The 21,102-nt window shown below is 33.7% G+C and overlaps 1 protein-coding gene across 3 annotated transcripts in view; it reads left to right on the top strand.

Moving 5' to 3' along the window:
* The window catches only part of LOC143145664 (uncharacterized), a 77,493-nt gene that overhangs the window by 9,803 nt on the left and 46,588 nt on the right, over positions 1-21,102 (top strand). The window contains exons 2-3 of one of the 3 annotated variants that reach the window (XM_076309248.1): positions 3,390-3,604; positions 5,053-5,148. In XM_076309248.1, coding sequence (XP_076165363.1) covers positions 5,107-5,148 — 42 coding nt within the window. In that variant the 5' untranslated portion in view covers positions 3,390-3,604; positions 5,053-5,106. Of the gene's footprint in view, positions 1-3,389; positions 3,618-5,052; positions 5,149-21,102 lie in introns of all 3 variants that reach the window. The other 2 variants (XM_076309250.1, XM_076309247.1) reach the window with 2 other exon arrangements.

Here is a 21,102-nt window from a genome sequence, read left to right as displayed (position 1 = left end):
ATTGTCTATTGTATTGCAATTGTACTTGTTACATTTGTTGTTGATGTTAATAGACACTTGGCTACGATACAATTATGTTTACAACAACATTCTACTCGACATCATCATTCACCCATCTAACACGAATTTACATATTTCAACGATCTCCAACCTATATTAATTTATACGAAGAGCAACGGCGTGTCGTGGTGAAGTACGTTAGTCAACAGATCGCGTGTCTCGGTACTGAAACATAAATTATATACGAAGAGTGGAGGTTAAAACAAGGAATGTCACAAAAGAGTTTTATTGAAAAAATCAATTTCGAGTACCGAGAAACACACCAATCCTTTTAACGAGAAATACAGATAGCAAGAATCTATATTTAATTTAACTATATCCTTTATAACGCGAAATTTACACTCCAACTAGACATTTGAACAAAAATGAGCAACAAATAATTGTTTCATAATTACTCTAAGTTTCCTTGTTTTCATTATATAAAGTAAACATTTCTTGTTTGTTCCCCTTTGACAATTTATTTCACGCTTATATACAGAATGAGTCAATTCTTGCCAACTAAAATAACACGTTATTCATATTTTGTATTTATTCAAACTCGTCGAATTTATTCGCACCACTTCTACCGTGTATTGTATTATATTTTCCAAAACATCGACACAACCTTCAATTTTTTAAACGATATTACACTGTAGCCAATAAAACAATGATTCCAATGATCTCCAGCAACGTGAGCTCGAAGAAACTTCGACAAGCCACGATAAATTAGAAACACAAGTTGACAATTTTCTGCCCAATAATTTCTACAATTGTCGTTGTCAGAGTAATTGTAAAACATCTGGGTGATCGTTACTCGTCTTATCGTCACACTAAACGAGAGTATAGCACCGCAATAAAATCAAACGTACCTCGAGTTCGATGGACGACAAGTTGGGCTGGTACGTGGTCGTGCAGCGGTTTGAAAGATTCTCAGTATGATTTCAGCCTAGAAACACCAGCGTGGAAGCGAAAGTGTTTCTTTTTACGGTCAAGTGTACCACTTTTTAAGATTTGTCGAACAACAGGTCGTTACTCGTCCGTAGGGGAGAAAACAACGTGCAAGTGGTTGCAACACACCTAGCTGTGTCGACTCATCGTGCGATAAATCGTCATAACCGTAGCCCCCCTACTGTAATACACTCGAAATCGGCTTTCCACGCGAATAAATAAAGAACGGAGGAGGAAATGCGCATTATATTTAGCATCGATCGCTCGAGTGAGCTCGGTACTTTCTCCGTAAACGACTCGAGGATCTTTAATCCCATTGCTGATGACACGGACGAGTTTTCCAACGTTCGAAGAATATTGAAAACGAGTTGCGGTGAGCTCGCGTCGCGTGGTTCTTAACCATAGACGACTGTCAAGATTGCGTCATGGAAACGTGACTCACGATAGCCACTGGCCTAAAAAACTGCTGTTGCGACGACAAACGATGCCGAGTTTAATCATTTCCTGCAGGGACCATCCTCAAGGACGTTCACGGTGACGATACGGATTTAAATTATTCAATAATTCGTTTCGAGGGTACACGAAGGGAATTGTTCTATATTATGGAATAAACCGTGAGTGAGTGCACACCGCAACGACAGATCGGTAGAATACGGATATTTAAAATTGAAAATAGATACTTTCACCGGATTTTCTACACGATACGTCATTTAAACCGGAGGTGCTTCTAATTGCGTTTGAAAGTCTAATTCACTTTCGAAAACTGACCACTGCGTGGTTCCTCGTTTTGAACATTTTCTATGTTGAGATTTCATTTTTTGAAGGAGAACTGGGGTGGTGCATTTGCATCGATAGGTGCAACGGTAATGTTTTTAATCAGATTGTGAATTAAATGTATTACAAGGAGACAGAAAGATCGACTCTGAAAAGAATTGGAGTCATTGGGTCAGATGTTTCGATGAGTCTTCGTAAGGTCTGTGAGTTGAAACGAAGAACAATTATTGTTGCAAACTTTCCATGTTTAGGTTCACTCTTTTCAAGGAAAATTACAGATTAACTTTCACTTTTGCAGAATCCGTTGAATTACATATTTACAACGATAATTTTACATGAGAAATTGACTGTGTATAACATTAATTAAGGCTTGTGATCATTGTAATTTCGATTGTCAAGTTTATCTACTGTTTTATGTGAAATAATTAATTAAATTCATTTCCTTTGACACCTTGAAATTCATCGAAGACTCCAATCTGTGACACAAAGTCTAAAGATAATATATATACATAGTATCAGCACTGTAAAATGTTGCTAATGACCTTCATGTCAATGCAATAAAAAATAAACCCAGAAGAAGAAGAAGAATTAAATAGAATATAAACTTGAAATAATTTACTTAATTTTCGTGCAAAACTATTTTCTAATCAGAATTGTTCTATCATGAATAAAAGTCCAAAGATGTAATATTTAAATATATATCTCTTTTATGGTACAGAAATATCTATAGTATATGTTCAATTTTATACAGGATTTCTAAGATTTTCTAACTTATTTCTTCTTTATTTTTATTATTCACTGTATGGGTGTACAATGTATATAAATTGTTTTGATAATCTTTACTATTAGTTTTTACCATATAAAATTTAACCGTTTCTTTATAACTGTTTTTCAAAAAACACAAATTACTTATCGATTTGTAGATTCAACGAGTTCCATATTTTTACACAGAACAATTTCGTTTGGATTGTTATCAATCGTGCGCAAAGTAATTAATTTTCCAACATTTATAAATTCAAATTTACTTTTCCCGTTCCCTCGCAAACATTTGTCCTTCGTCGATCATTGAATGTCATCCTAAATTGATTTTTTATTTGCCATAAACGTGATGATACGTACGATACGTAATATTTCGAAAACTTCTCGAAATCGCCAAAAATATTTATCGAGAATCGGAAATCCCAAAATATTTGAAAATTTTGTTCCCGAGTAACGGAAATGGAAATCTGTTAAAAAATTTCAAGAATCCTCGAGCAGAGTCACACACGCGTAACTGATGAGGCACTCATGGAAAGTAATAATTAAAGTTTCGATTAAAAATTCTATTCTTTTCTATACTAGTAAACACGTCGTTAAGAAACCTGTTTGAATTTCACAATATTTCAAAAAAATGCACAGAAATTTTTAAAATTGATAGCTCAATCCACGAACTGATGGTATATTTTCTAATTTATTTTTCCAATCGAAATCACGATACAGTCCAAATAATTTCCCCTTTGAGATATTATTTTTCTTTTGTACTTCAAGTTAATTTCTTCCGAAAATTGCAAAGTGTACGTTGTATAATGAACCGTGTAACAGTGTATAATATCTCAGCGTGTATCAGTTGCCGAATATTATAATTGCAGCCCTTGTAGGTGGAAAGATCACACGAATCGGGCGGTTGTTTCTCTTTGGAACGTTCCTTCCGGGCAAAGATCGAATGTTTTCAGTGGTGGGTGGATCGGCAACGAGTGGGCGCATTCAACTTTACCGCAATTACGTTTCCACGTCCGATCGTTTTCGTGCTTCCTTCGTCCACGGTCATTCGAGTACTTGACCCCGGAGATAGTTGGAATATCCGGTAAATGTTGCAGGTAGCGTTGCTTAGACTCCAGGTATTTGGAGAGTCCAGTTAGCATCGTTGACATCGGAAGAGCTCGACTACGTGAGATTTATTTCAAATGTCTCGCGATCTTTTAAAACAGCCTCAGAGCTCGAGAGATTTTTATTATTTTAATTGAAAATATTTCTATCGTTTATTCGTCGAGCAATATTTTTCACCTGGTGTTTAATATGCTGCATAATATGGAGGATTTTATTTCTCAAATATCTTTATCATCCAGTACGATGATTAGTAATATTGAATTCCGACATTTTGTGCAAAGAGAACATTCGATACAAATATTACTATATTAAATACTATATTAATATAGTACTATTTAATATTACTATATTAAATTTTTTGAATCTTTAGTTTTTGGTTTAATTTATACATGGTTTAAATATACACAAATATGAGTAGTTTATAGAGCGATCTTCGTTAATGGAAAACTTTTATTAATACCTATTCTGTTCATGAAGATGAATCGATACTAATAATTGAAATGATCAATACAAACGGGAGAAAAGGAACAGATTGCGTATAATAAGAGACAAAAATAAAGCTTTTTATTATTGTTATACGATTATACTATGAACTGACTGATTTTACTAACTATTTTGATTATTATTTTATAATACTACAAGAAAGTATTTAAAAAGTACATAAGAATTATTTCTTGATCCTAGTCAATTTCAACACATACAATTTCACAAAGGAAATTACAAATAAATAAATGTACAAATTTCCTGATAAAGAAATATAATAGCAGGCAAGCCAAGTAAAAAAATTAAAATCTATATAACTAATAAAATAAACGATACATAACTGGTTCAATTTAAGAAAACTAAGAAATCCTTTGGAAAATTAAAATATAAGTTATTTACACAATGCATTGTACCAATTATTCTAAGTAGAAAATTTCATACAATTAAATGTTAGACAGCTACAAAAATGAAACGTAAAAGCGCAAGTAAAAACTAAAAGAATTAATCAATGTACAATCCGAATATATAGTTATAATTATATCAATCCGAAAAAGAAAAAAAGGATTTCTTGTTATTATGATTATTATTTTTTAAATCGTAGAAGTTTGTCAGTATTTTTATTGCAAGGTACAAAGTGAACGAATGCTCAATTGCGTGAGTCGTCTGCCCCCGGATTTGCGTGCACTCGAATGCACCAGACTGTATCCAAAGTAATAATCAGCGTTCAGAGACCGGTACGTGCGCAGGAACTGCATTCGAGAGAGTCGCTATTGAAATATTTCAATTTATCAATTTTTGAATATCGATTCAACTCTACGAAGTTGACAATAATTGCGCGTATGAAGTGGAACGTACGAAATATAAAAAAATGCATTCGTTCATATTTCGTGCGTTCGTACGCTGCAAGTGGTATTCATGATTCGTATTCTCAATTTGTTTCAGAAAAAACGGAGCATCAGACGTCGATTGGTCGCAGAACGATCAGTTTGATCAAACATGGCAGCACCACAGGCCTCCTCTCGTCTCGAGTTGTTGCAGGTACATTAAAATTCTTTCACAATGTAAACTTATTAAGAGGATCTATTTTTCAAAAGCAAATAATATTTAACACTCGAGTAAGGTAAAAAAGTGTTTGTATAAACGTACGACCTAGATACTCGAAATGTTAAATTGTGTGCTATGTGGAGCAATTTGAGCAAATATGGACCAATTTTTATTGAATTGAAATATTACGAATAAAACTAGCGCGTCGCAGTTTATTCGATTCGACAATTAAATTTTTTTGTTCATTGTGGAATATTTCATACAAATTATTCTATAATTCAAATTTTACTTTTGATTCGAAAAATTTTTGTATTTTTTGTTCGTTATTCGAAATTGTTATCTGGATACAAATTTTGCCTGTCTCTGAATTTGAGATCTGGAAATTTCTTCTTCTTTGAACTTGTGTAACGAAAAAAAAAAATTTAGTAGCTAAAGAATAAGTTTCGAAATCGAGATCACTTTTTCGTGGCATCTTACATCAATCCTGTATTGATCGAATTCTCTGATGGTTCGTTTTGAGGTCAAGATAATTTTCATTCCCCATCCTTGGTTAATAGTAATACTGTACAATTGGATACTGAAACAAATACAATAAATATAACTTGAAGTAACAGTTGATAAGACTACAAATATTAGTAAAGTTCAAAGATAACAAACTGCAGTTGAGTGATCTACATGCTCTTCAAAGGACAGTGGAAAATAAACATCAGCACAATATTGTAAAGTAACAATAGATCCGTGCCATACTTTAATTGAATTATTTCTTGCATTCAAATATTTTGTTCCAAAAATAGACCCATACACAAGATACGATGATAAATATAAAAATTTTAGGTTAGAATAATTTCGAACCTTTTAATGAAGTAAAAATCTGAACTTTAAACGAGGAGCTAGTGAATTCGAACAAATATTTACTTCACAATACTTTTCAATGTTACTTAATTGCAATTAAATTGATAAAAGGATATATATCGATGAAATAGTAGTAGATTTATAAAATTATAACAAAAATATGGATTGTTCATTCTATGCAAATTCTGTTTATTCGACTAGATTTTTCTAATAGTGCATATGCTTTGCACCACGGTGAACGTGTTAATATACTACTTAGAATTCAAACAGTATGTACGAATGGGTCCCTGGAATCTCGATCATATTCAAGTGAGCTACTGTATTCGCCCCCTACTGTTTTTATAACCTCTCTATATTTCTGCCAGCGAGTACATAACTGGCAACTTACGGGTTAAGGCTTGCGCCTAAAGATCAATGATCGGACGTCTATAGGCTTGCATTAAGATGGAAGGTGGTTATTTTTAGCGCACGATGTAAAGATAAGCAAATGAACGTTGATCGGGTGCAAAACGAAACGAAACAAAACAAACAACTAACTATAATATAACTAAAATAGGTTCCGCCGACGAAAAGTCATCCGTATGAGAATTACCCACGAACGAGATTTCATTACGATACCGCTGTTGTATCAGAAAACATTCAAGAAAGAACACATTCATGAATGTTGTAATCCAGTGAGAGGCTCGTGAGACTTTCTTCTACAAGAAGATTAAATTGATACTCCTAATGAAAAGAACTTACCTCGCATTCCTCGCGACTAGTTCACAACGTGTCATGAACTTAGCCTCTAATTATGTGGGAACAAGAAGTTTCTTAAACATCCGCTTCGTGACAGCCCAGAGTGCAACCAGGTGCATACGGTGCACGGTTTCACGACGATATCTCTATTAATACTGATTTTCGGTATATCGTGTAACTGTAAATTAATTTCCATTTATAACTAAAGAACAGATACGACGTCCAAAGGTCATAAGGTGTTGTATCGATGGAAAAATTTCTCATGACGAATATGAAATTTAATACGTAATATAAAATACAATTAACAGAGAAGCAAAAACAATGTAACTGAATTGTATAATGAAAAACGTATAATAAGATTTCGTTAGATTTTATCCTTATCAAAGATCTATTATTCTCTTTAAAATCTATCGAAAAGAATTTTAGAAACTTGCACACAGAATACACGTCGAAAAATACCCACAAGGTGTAACCGTAATCATCTATGTATCGATTTAACTCTGAACGAAAGAAGGTCTGAAAATGTAAAATTTAAATATAAAGTTTCATTGAAATTCATTCAACCACTTGAGACAGTGGCAATCGTGTTAACAGACATACACGCATACATTTCAGACGTAATCGTGCAATCAGAAATACACGTATACATTTCAGACGCAATCGTGTTAACAGAAGTACACGCATACATTTCAGACGCAATCGTGTCAACAGACGTGCACGCATACATTTCAGACGCAATCGTGTCAACAAACGTACCGGTATACATTTCAGAAGCAATCGTGTTAACAATTAGCGTACATTCGAGACAAATTTGTTTCCGAAACATTTAAAAAATCATTTTCAAAATTATTATCTCGTAGTGGTCAACACACCAATAAGGGTACGTCCTCAAATCCTCAAATCCAAAAGTTTTTGGCCAGCAAGTACACCTAATGCGATATTCCCGTTCGATTCGTGGTATAGTATCGCCTACTCGTTAAAAATCCTCCACCGGCACCGAGTTTACGACTTTCATCGAGGAGTTACCGTACGTGCATAAAAATCTAATATCTGTCTAAACAGCAATGGTATACGAAGGATAAATAACGTCTTTATTCGAATCTCGTGGAAACGATCTTCCAAAGAAAGTGGCAGGGTGGAACGTAAGAGGAGGAAAATCGTCAGGGAGAACCGAGGCGGGAAATATTCGTTTCGATTACCTAACTGCGTTTACGGCGTACACGATCGCCTCGTAAGAGTCCTTGCCAGTCCCGTAATCTTGAAATGCTCGCGCGAGCTGGTTAAGGCGGTGTTGTATCGCGTTCTCCTTTGGCCCACGTACCGTGTGCGCCGACTGGACGCATATATGGCATCTTGTTCTTGGCTCGTGTACACGTAGCTAACGACCCACGTACAGATGTACCCAAAATCGACGAGCACGGCCCATATGTTCGCAAGTGGCCATGCTTGTCTTCGGCCTCTCGCACAGGTGATTTGTTAGCTTCGTGTGGTTTAGGAAACTCGACGCCGCGGTGAATATTCGAGGAAAATCGGGAAACAGAAACGTGTAGGGACAATCTTTTCGTAACTCTCGATTGGGAATTCGATTTCTCGTATTATTCGTATTTTCTTAAAGATTCGAAACTCCGGGGCATTATCTCGAAAGGATCGTATCGATGCTCGAAAAGTTGGCAATATTATAGGACTTGGGGCCGAACTCTCTCTACGCTCAAACATTGCCCGTTGAAACTTTCGAGCCGTTTTTCTCGAAACAAAGTTTCTCGGTATGATGCGCGCGATATTTCAAAAGTTCTCCGTGATCGATGTACTTGAAATTTGAATATTTTATGGAAAAAATGTTCCTTCATAGAGTGAACCACCAAAGTGTTTAATATTTCCATGTTTGAATAATATTTCCGATCAAGGTGGTGTAATTTTCTTAATTTTTTAATTAGTGTTGTCTTGTTGAGTTTCACCTGTCAGAAATTAACACGTGTACGTCCATCGAGAGAAATTATTTTCTCCACATATTTTAAATTAAGAAAAATAACGAAAAGATTGTTTTGCGAAATTGTATATAGATTACATTACACGATAAACGTGTTTGTTAATTTTCATTCTAATCCAAAATTCCAGTCTATTTCTTTAAAAATTATATTATTTCAATATCGGTAAATTTTCAGTGAAATCGAACCACGACCTTTATAAAAATGAAATTTAGAATTACAAATGTACCAAAATGGAATTAATAGCAAAATTAAAATTAATATCGATATTTTTCTGATTTTCATCTATCTCGTACAATCATTGTGTAACTCTTTATAATGTATACACAATACAAAATACAAATACAACGTTATAGATAGAAACATTTATAAATACAATGTACAAAAAATCTAGGCATATAATTTATACAACGGAAGTGGTTCATAAAAGAATAAATAATGCGTGAGAGAATTACCGGTAATAGCAACCGGTAAATAATGATATATCGGTATTTTTATAAACCGGTCTGACATCATTTCTGTATTTTCGTATCTCTATTTCTATAAACATTTCCTAAACATAACTGAAAAATATCGGTAAAATACCGGTTATTTTGTGTTTCAATGTAAGTCATTTGAGACTGCCGGAAAGAATGTTTATCGTTTAATGATTCTACGGTTACTGTAATTAAATATTAGAAATTTATGCACAGTATTTTAAAGAAAATATTGATTTCCTGTCCGATCAATACAAGATCAATTATTGCTGATTGTAAGCTAAAATATGAAACCACTTAATAATTAGAACTATAATAACTTATGCCGGAAGTAGAAGAAACAAAATGGAGTCATCTTTTCCAACGTCATAATTAACTTTGTCCAAAAGAAAAGACTGCATTCTCCGCGATAGATCAATTTATTTAATCTGAATAAAATTAATTTTGATATTTTCAAGTATTAATCTTCTCGTTTGAAAGTATCGAATTATTTTTGTTTAGAAATACAATATTTCGCTACAATTGTTGTTGTTATTCATGTCTGTTACATTTATATCTTCCCTTCAAATTTGAAAAATTCGAAATGACGAAGAAAAGCAATAATTTGGTTATCTACTGAACCTTCTCAATATTCCTAATTTTTGAGGACATAAAACATCAATAACAAACAGAATTTTTCAACAGACTCGATAATATCTTGCCTAATTAAACATCTATGTTCAATTCTAATCGTTCGGAATTAGAACTACTGTTTTATTGTGTTCTCTTTGATTAAAGAAAATTTAGTGCTTCAAAAAAACTGGATACATGAAAATTCACGTAAAATAATATACAACAAACTAAACTATCAACAAACTAAAAAACCCTCAAGGATAGTCTGAGGAAACATCTTCGCCAATAATCTGTACATACAATCAGGATAATCAAGTATTACCCAATCAGCGGTGATTACAGTGGGTAAATTTAAATATCGATCAACGAAGCATCTAAATTAATCCTCGAACGAACATTGCGAAGCGCAGGTATCAATCAGGACGAACCAATTTTAAAGCAAATGGGTGAAAATGATCGCTTATCTCTAATTTATTCTATCCAGTCCACAGAAAGTCTCGACACTGTGGAATGTCTTACAAGATACTGAGATTATTAAAAAAATATTCTTTCAAAAGACACACACATATGCATAATTTTTCCAGAGATGGAGAGATGGTAAAGAAATTTTTTTTAATACTATATCCAACCAAAATAGACCTGGTGTATATATCAGTCATTAGAGGATACTTTCGTAAAACAATACATTTTGTTTTAATCCAATAAACATATTACGCACAGCGTGTCCAAAACGATAAAGGTAATAAGTTATTCAATAAGTTTTGTCGTTCGATAAAACTTATCCAGCAACCTAGTACTGTACTGTACTGTTTTATCGAGCGACGAAACTTACTGAATGATCCAGTACTGCTCAATAAATTTGATGGAACGAAAAAATTTATGGAACGAACAAATTTATCGAACGAAAAAATTTATCGAACGACAAAACTTATCGAACAACCTAGTAAACGTACCCTGACACTCGTACGTAAGGGGTTAAACGATCTCAATAAGCAAAGTAATTAGAAGGGCCGATAAAAGGGTACCAGCCAGTAATTTCGTTCTTCCAAATAAAATGACGTCAAACGGCAATGTAAGCACGCGTAATTAATCCGAGTTTACCAAAGGAAGCGATGTATGCGTGAAAAACCGCAGACAGCCCAATTATCGTGCTACGTATCACGACCGGAATTCCAGTCTCGAATACCATAGCGAGCACACATAACACTGGAGGCGAGAGTAAAATCTCGAGTAACAGAGACTCGAGCCTATAGGGCGGGCCTTGAATCGAGGGAAGAATGGAACGGACATCGCGGTTAAGCGAGGAAAGAGTATCAAAGGGATCGAAAGAGTACGGTGGACGCTTGGCTTGTCAACCGCGACCGGTTACTAAGACCCGTAACTATAATAATGTGACGTCATTTCCTTCGTCTTCGGACCGTAATTCGATGGACGGTCCCTGCACCTTCTAGCCGTAGATAGCGATCATCCGCTTTGTTCTTGATCCCGGCGAACGTCGCTCCGAAGGAAATGCGTTTAAACGACGAGAATGCACCACGTTGGGGGAAGTATTCGCGTGTTGGATCAATTTATCAATCAGTTCGGGCATCGAACTTACCCTCTCGATGACCATCACTGGTTTTATTCAGCGCTCAGTAACAGCGAGCGAAAAATTTCACTTGTTGAAAATAACAATTTTTTTTTATTTATGAATCTTTGGGAGAGTGCCGTCATTGGATAGGTGAGATCTTCCCGATGAAAATGAGCCCAAACACGACATGTTTCGGACGGTTTTTATTTTTACGTGATTCGAACTTTTTTGAAAATTCTCCGAATAACGGATATTGTCAATGAAAATAGTCCAAAGGGGGTTGTGTTTGGGCTCGTTTTCATCGGGACGATCTCGGTAATTCATTGACAATGCGCACATGAAAATATAATTAGAAATATAAAAATGTAAAACAATGGTGGGGATGAGTCGCGTTCGGTATTATTCTATGTAACATTTTTTAAAGATTGTGCTTTGTAGCATGCAAAGTGATGAGAAAAATTGTTTACTTTCGAAAGGTAATGTTTATTATGTAATCTTCCTGTCGTTCAGTTACTGAAAATTAACCTTTATTAGGGAACAAAATCTTACGAGGTCTTAGACAATTGAAAAACATGAAATATCAAAATATGCTCGGGAATGAAAATGTATATTATTTTTTTGTCCATTATTATAATTACCTAATTTCGCGCTAATTGGTATGCGATAATCATAGTCTCGATATTGCGACAGTGAACTATAACGCTCAATACGTGATACGTATATGTAAACTAATATCGCCATACTAGCAACTAGGATTATTGAATGAAATCTGAAACAGTAAAAATGTACCAAAATTGAATTAATACCAAATCTAAAATTAATTAGTATCAAATCTAAAATTACTATCAGTACATTCCTGATTTTCATTCTACATTCAGGAAAATTATTTAGGAGAAATTTAAAAAGTAATGTATCATATGAATGATAACTGAAATTTGATTATCTTCGTTGAAATACACAAGTTATTTAACCAAAAAATCGCTTCATTCAGTAAAAACCTTTTATAAATACGTTTACACGAGTTGTGAATAACACCGACTCAAAAAACATTCCTATACAAAATCTTTTTGTTGAATATGAACTGTGAATTTCAACGAAGACAATCAAATTCCAATTAGCATTCATACAATACGCCACATTGGTTTTTGAATTTCTCCCAAATAGTTTCCTTCTCTTCGCAATCCCACGGAACAATAAACGCTGAGTATTGAAAGTAAATCATTGCTCTCGTTAAAGAACATTTACATGTCTTGAAACGAAATTACAAAATGTGGAATATTTTGACACGTTTTGAAAGTCTTGAAATACCTAGACAAGTTGCACGAATTTCGAGTAACGAGATATTATATACATGCTGGTACATTTAAAATTACGACCTTCGCCGATATAATTATCGTCGAAGAAAAATAGAGTAAAAAAGAAATTACATGATTTCGAAGGGAATATAAATTGAACGAAAAGAATCTTTCTAGAATCTAAATGGAGGCGTTTTGAACACACGAAGGTGACTTTCATTTTTTGTAAATGAAAATGTATGCATACTTTTTTATAGCAAGATTGTTATACATTATTCAAAAATCAGAATGGCACAGCTTCGTATTCGCATAATTTATCGTTTTATCGGTGCACCGAGCGGCATTCTTCATCATGGTCTTAACTTATCGATGAAATGATAACTCGCTTAGAATTCAATGGATTCTGGAAGTGTTATGGTATGATTTTCGTGGGTGGACAAGTAGGAAAGGATTTTCTCCGTTCTTTCGATACATAAATAACAAGCAAAACGTCTGCATATCGAGAACAAGCCAACGTGGGCTGTTTCTTACCGTTTTTCAGCTACCCACGTTGGCCTAAATTTCATGGCACGTACCTTTTATCCTTTAATCCTTGTCATCGACTTCTCGTAGGATATTCCGATACGTAATCAACCTGAGTGACGTCAGCCTGGAAATATATTGCATTATATCTAATAGTGCGCAATAGTTATTAACTTATTAGTATTCCGTATAATTGCGAGATTTTAAGGACTCTCAATTAAAGAATGTTTCTGATAGGATCTCATACTTGTTAACGAGATATGGTAAAAGAAATCGTATTAAAAATAATCATTGTATTTTATCTCTATCTATGTATCGCAAAAGAATTGTTACTCAAATTACGAACATCGATAACATTTTTCAAGATTTTAGATAATTGCTTGCGAAAAATATCATTTCATGGAACGGAGCATAGATTGTTCCTTTGAAACACGATTTTGTATAAAATATTTTGTATAAAGTTTAATTGTATAGGAATTCTTCGAAAAAAAAGTTATTCGAATAAAATCAAGCATTCATTGTCGTATTCAATACATACAATCGCGTTGGTAATTACGTTGGTGCGTTCAAATTATAAGAAAGTGTTGTTTTCTTTCCCTAGAATTATGTTTGTGCTTGAGTTACCCAACCATTTGCTTCTGTTTACATTAAGTACGGTTTGTGCCGCAGTTAACTACAAAGTGCAGAAGTAAAAGTATCGCGGAAAGTGTAGCGATTATAAATTTTTTTCATTCTTGTCGTACTTTGAACAATCGAAAAATAAATTGACGCAAAGAAACTTGCGAAACACGGTGATGGTTGTATAATAATATGACGTTGGTTCAATGACAAGCATGTTGGAAATTTAGCTATTATTAATAGAAGGCTCACTCTTGCTAAATATATTAAAACGAAATTACAAAATGTTATTATCTATGTAATTATCTATGTTGAACACCTTCTTTGAATATTTCAAACTTTACTGTTACTTTTTGTAAACCCTACTCCTCTTTTCTTCTTCAATAAATGTTTATTCTCTTGAATACTTGTAATTGTCTTGTTTTGGATACAATACAAAGAACAAATACTGATCATGACAAATATACGTTGAAAACATTTGATAAATTAGTACGTATGCTAATATAATTAAAATGCAATTACAATCATGAATTTTTATTCGTAAAATAAAAATTTCCTTGTGTCAGTTTACTTTCTGACTGGTTCAAGTGTGACAAGAATTTAACAAATTTACAATCACTACACTTTTCGCAAAGCTTTTGCTGATTTTGGTTATATATGTACAAACAATTAATAAACAGTCACTGCAAACTTGAGGGACAGATGGAACTTTTAAATGATTAGTTTTTTGTGTAGCTGCTCATCTTGCGAATCGTACAAAGCATTATTCATAGCAAATACTCGAACTAGTGACCGTTCGTTTCAGTTCAGCCTTCTATTCATTTTCTTAATGAATTTCCGGCATGTTCAAAACTGTCGTGTCAATCTTTTTGGATATCGTTCTATACCACATGAAAAGAAGATAAATGTCTCTGAAAGAATTAGTCATATATCTATTTTAAAAGTATTCGAACAAATACTTTTTTCAACGAATTCCCACAGTTCTTGATATTTGCACCTACAAATCTTTCACGTTGCGAATAAATGATAGTAATATATACTCGAACTACTCTGAAACCAAATTGATCAACGTTATGGAATATAAAGTAAAGAGAGTAACATTATAAAAAATTTATCACGTTCGTTACATTTAAAACTCACTCAAAGTTCAGAAATTTATAAAAAGTGTGTTACTCTATAATGCTATCAAATTATGTGTACACAACACTGTTCAACATCAGTTAATAAATCACCGATATTAAAAAGAAAAACTATAAACTACGAGAATTGTCTATTTTCAAAAAATACCTATATAAGTCCATGAAACATTTATCGTGCGCTCGTGAAAATCAATATCACGGACATTAGTTGATAAATCCTCGATATCAAAAATGAAAACTACAAACTGCGAAAATCATTCATTTCTGAGAGCACTCCAATAAAAAATACCGAGAAGAAACTATAAGCCTACGTAACTCTATCCATCATTTATCACGTACTCGTGAAAATGGCCATCACCGACGTTAGTTAATAAATTACCGATATTAAAAAAAAGAAACCTGTAAATTGAAAGAATCGTCCACTTCGAGTGAAACTCCGTTGAAAAATACCAAGAAAAAACTATCGAGCGGTCCACCTCCTTTCTTCTGGTACATCATCGTTCGAGTTGGATGCAACGAAGCGTTGGAGCAGATCGACGCAGAAAGCTAATTTTCGAAGCGGACAGGTGCGATGGATCGTTGTCTCAGTTTCCATTCGATGTCGCGATCCACCCATAAAAAGGAAATTGCATCTCGAAAATAGACAGCTCGCGTCCCTGTAAGTCGCGCGCGATGGCAGCAACGAGCTGCTCGATAACGAGTCCGCGCCGTAATTACGTTGCTTAACTGGCCAAGTATCCCGCGAAATTACAATTACAAATCCGCGCGCGAGCCTCCGGCGTGCACCGTCTCATCAATTATTTATACGGGATCACCGTTACCACCGGCCCAGGAAGGACCTCCTTGCTCCAAACCCACATTTCAGATTTATCCACATTTCAGCGCGAATAACACACTTTGCAGCGCATTACCGCATTTTTTTTTCTTCTTTTTTTTTCTTCTCCCCCTCGCATTGTGCGTACGTGAACGTGTCACGCACGGGAAACTGTGAAATTCGTGATTCATCGTGGGAGAACGAGTCGAGAGAGCGTTTTCGGATGAAGGAACTTGACTTCGTGCCTGGCAACTGTACGTAAACACGAGACGGGCAGCTTAGTTCTAGATTAGATTGATACTTCCAGGAGCTGGAACTGAAAGCAATAAATGAGTGGTGAGTTTTTATCTATTTGATATATTTTACTGGAAGAAATTTTGTTTAAAACTAGTTGTCAGTCTCTAAAATTATATTTGGATGAAATAATTTGGCTTTGTGTCTGACAATTCAGATTAGATTGATCCTTTGAATAACTGGAATAGAAAGCAATAAATAAGTGGCAGGATTTAGTCTATTTGACACATTTTACTGAAAGAAATTTTGTTTAAAATTAGTTGTCAGCCTCTAAAATTATATTTGGATGAAATAATTTGGCTTTGTGTCTGACAATTCAGATTAGATTGATCCTTTCAATAGCTGGAATAGAAAGCAATAAATAAGTGGCAGGATTTAGTCTATTTGACACATTTTACTGAAAGAAATTTTGTTTAAAATTAGTTGTCAGGCTCTAAAATTATATTTGGATGAAATAATTTGGATTTGTGTCTGACAATTCAGATTAGATTGATCCTTTCACTAGTTGGAACAGAAAGCAATAAATAAGTGGCAGGATTTAGTCCATTTGACACATTTTACTGAAAGAAATTTTGTTTAAAATTAGTTGTCAGGCTCTAAAATTATATTTGGATGAAATAATTTGGCTTTGTGTCTGACAATTCAGATTAGATTGATCCTTTCAATAGCTGGAATAGAAAGCAATAAATAAGTGGCAGGATTTAGTCTATTTGACACATTTTACTGAAAGAAATTTTGTTTAAAATTAGTTGTCAGCCTCCAAAATTATATTTGGATGAAATAATTTGGCTTTGTGTCTGACAATTCAGATTAGATTGATCCTTTCACTAGCTGGAATAGAAAGCAATAAATAAGTGGCAGAATTTAGTCTATTTGACACATTTTATTGAAAGAAATTTTGTTTAAAATTAGTTGTCAGGCTCTAAAATTATATTTGGATGAAATAATTTGGCTTTGTGTCTGACAATTCAGATTAGATTGATCCTTTCAATAGCTGGAATAGAAAGCAATAAATAAGTGGCAGAATTTAGTCTATTTGACACATTTTACTGAAAGAAATTTTGTTTAAAATTAGTTGTCAGCCTCTAAAATTATATTTGGATGAAATAATTTGGCTTTGTGTCTGACAATTCAGATTAGATTGATCCTTTCAATAGCTGGAATAGAAAGCAGTAAATAAGTGGCAGGATTTAGTATATTTGACACATTTTACTGAAAGAAATTTTGTTTAAAATTAGTTGTCAGGCTCTAAAATTATATTTGGATGAAATAATTTGGCTTCGTATGTGACGATTCAGATTGGATGGATTGGTTCTTGCAAAAACTGGTATAAACAACTAAAAATAAATTGCAGATTTTATTACGTTTTTAACTTTTTCTATATTTCTAAAGAGTATTTAAGGATACAGTTAAATGTTTAGGAATATTTATTACCTGGTTTCATATGTGGTAACTATATATGAAAATAGTATGTATAATATTTCAGTTCTAAATCAAATTGATCTTTTGGGAAGTCAGTACAAGACCATATATTAATGTTTAAAACCACCTATTATTACGAAGGTTAATAATAAACACAGTAATGTAACTATCTACATAGTGTTCAAAATTTTTTGGAACTAACATTATAAAATAATGCGAGTGAATCTTGTTAATAATTAAAAAAACGAAATAATAACTTAATAAATGAATATTTCGTTTATTTGCGTGATAAGTATTCAAGCTAAACCATTAACTATTAGCATTTTTAATATTTTTGAAATTATGAATGTAAAATTACTTTAATAACACAAGTACTAAGAAGAGAGATAGTTTGTTCCAAGTAAAACTTCGGTCGAAATTGTCTGTATCTCTAGAATTTCGATTAATATTCAGAAAAAACTCGATAAATAACCAAATTTTAATTCCATATCTTTTTCGTAAATATTTACAGTCTGTATCTTCAAATAAATCTTAATAATAAACGGATTCCTATAAATACACATTTAAATATTTTACGTTAATTTGTCACGCACACTAGAATAATAATACACTATTAACATATAATGCATATTAACGAACCTGGACATAAAATGTAATTTAAAATATAATTACGTTGTAACTTTAATCTTTCGTTCGCTCAATCATTACAGATGAAAGATACAGAAAATATTTTCAAAATTTAAATCAATTTCGCAGACCGTAGACGGTACATTAATTCAAACGTATTTGTAATTCTACACGGTGCTAACAGTTACGTACAAAAAGAAGATTATAAATATCCAAATATAACTTGATCGAAACGAAAGATGAAGATGTTTTAAAGAAACCGTTTTGAAATCACTCTCGGAAAAAAGTTTGCTAATTTTCTTGCACCTGGACTAAGTGAATTGCTGTTTGGTAAGCATTAGACGCCAATAATTATCTACTCGGTTACAAACGAGAATTTAATTCCAGCCAAACGAACGTCCCATGTATTAATCGCGGATCGTTTAAAAAACGCTAAATTGTTTCGTGGCGCTTGGTATACATTCGTGGCCGTACCGTTGCAATAAAAATCTAACCCTGAAAGATGTTATCTCCACAGCTCGACGCGGTGAAGTCAGTGGAGAATGGGGCTACGCTATCGAGGAAACGCGCGATCCTAAGAACTTAATCGTAGATCACGATTCGCGGTTTCTTCTTCCATTCTGAAATATCTCGGCGAGCAGTTTCCAACGAGCTGCTGCTGAACGCAGTTTCTTTTCAACTTGTTCCGTACAAATGGTCGATGAGAAGAATCCTCTTAGAAACACGAAAGCGCCGTCGAAAGGAAAACATCTTTGCTTTCCACTCGTTTCACGGAACGTAAGAAAGACTTACCACCGAGTTGTTCGGATCGTTAGTGGCTCTCGGTGAAGCATAATGCAACAATTAACCGTACTTTGGGTCCACTTCAATTTCTGCTTGCTATTTTTGTTCAACGTAAGTGCGTTACCTCGAGTCCCTCGCGTATTCTTCCCTCCGCTCCAGAATGTAGACGAGAAATTGCAATAAAACATTTATTCCTTAAATTGCTCACTTTACGTGTACTTTTACGGTGGACTTATGACGGCCGATTTCTTCCATCTGGAAGTACTTGAAAAAAGATAATACGATTTAAAAATTGCAATTAACCAGTAGTCTAGTGACTGGATTAGAGATATAGTATTGGGTGATAAAAACATTACAGTCGCATTCGAGTGGTGCAACTCTTGTGGGTGGTTAGGCGTATTATCTAAGAGAAGCAAAACCTTGAAATGTAATATTTATCTTCTCCGTTAGCTTTTTACATCTGGCACGAAGCCAATATTTACTTACATTATTAAATACCGTTGAGAGAAATCTATCCGATGCGAGGGATATTACAATTTTTTTCACTGTTATACGAAATCGTTGTAAAATGGTTACTTGTACTTGAGAGACAACTTTATCGCGTAATTAAATTCCATTGTAAAGTTAAGATCGTTCGAAGAAATCGAACAGTTTGTACCCACTGTTTGAAAATCTCGAATACTGAAAAATATTCTCGAAAAGAATATTTAATTTAAGTATTGTACTTATATTATTTAAGTATTGCTTAAAAGTATTCTCGAAAAGAATATTTAATTCAAGTATTGTACTTATATTGTTTAAGTATTACTGAAAAGTATTCTCGAAAAGAATATTTAATTCAAGTATTGTACTTATATTATTTAAGTATTACTTAAAAGTATTCTCGAAAAGAATATTTAATTCAAGTATTATACTTATGTTATTTAAGTATTACTTAAAAGTATTCTCGAAAAGAATATTTAATTCAAGTATTATACTTATGTTATTTAAGTATTACTTAAAAGTATTCTCGAAAAGAATATTTAATTCAAGTATTGTACTTATATTATATAAGTATTAAAAGTAATCTCGAAAAAAATATTTAATTTAAGAAAATTCAATGTGAACGTTTCAGCCGTATCGTTCGAGAACATTAAATCCTTAAAATGATTCCCGAAAAGAATTACTAAGAGATTAATCGCTAAGAAAAAAACACAACGTCGGTAAAGCGATTATCTCGTTCGAGCACAGTTCAATTTCAAAAGAATTGATAACGTTTCGAGCAAGAGAATTAAATAAACTGTCGGCGCTACACGCATCACAGGAGTGCATAATTGTACGTATCCCCGAGCAATAATGACGTAACGAGTTCTCCGGGCAATTTTTTCTCCTCTCGCACCTTCCAGCTTGGGAAGGTCAGGCGTGGGTATCGAGAAGTAAACGTATCGTGGTTATGGTCAAGCAATTTTGCGCGTTAACGTCGCCGTTCCACGCGAGAATGCGCGTCCAACTTCCTAGAAACGAACCACCTGCCCGCGTTAGGTGCGAAGAATCAGTCACGTCGGTTTTCTACTGAATATTAACAACACGTATTACAAAATAATCGTTTCATTCCGATTTAAATAAAATTTTGATCGCTTACAGTGGCTCACAGTCCTCTATCAACCTTACACGGTTCTTCGTATAATGTAACTGTACGAATAGAATACTTTTTCAAAGAAAATTAAATTACTTCGTATTTCTAAATTAAATTTACGAAAACATCTCTGCCTCTGTATCGTCGTCTATAAAATCTAACACGTAAGTAAAATACTTTTACGACTGTTGGAATTTTTTTACACTCGAAACTTAAATTGACAAAAAAATACAGGAAGAGAAAAAAGTAGATGGATATCGATAGAAACTAAAATAGTGCTCTTATCGTGTAGATAGTATATCGGATTACATTACACGATTTCTGTTGATATTTATTTTTCTTCCTGTTTCTATAAATTTAATTTTCAAGTTCCTCCAGTTGATATATATTATTAATATATATATACGCTTCTCCCACTTTTTCTTCCTGCGATACTACTTCGGTCATTTTTACTACGTCGTCGCATTAATTCGTAGAATAGTTGTAGTATATTCCTAAAAAAGGCCTGGAGTTCAATACGCGAGAAACATCGTTAAAATAATTGATCCTCCTTGGTGTTTGTTATCCGCCGATTCTTAATACCGAA

This window comes from Ptiloglossa arizonensis, chromosome 4 (genome assembly GCF_051014685.1).
Source record: "Ptiloglossa arizonensis isolate GNS036 chromosome 4, iyPtiAriz1_principal, whole genome shotgun sequence".
In the NCBI taxonomy this organism is placed as follows: domain Eukaryota; kingdom Metazoa; phylum Arthropoda; class Insecta; order Hymenoptera; family Colletidae; genus Ptiloglossa; species Ptiloglossa arizonensis.
The sequence above is the reverse complement of the archived record's forward strand: the minus strand, read 5'-3'. Positions and strand labels throughout refer to the sequence as shown.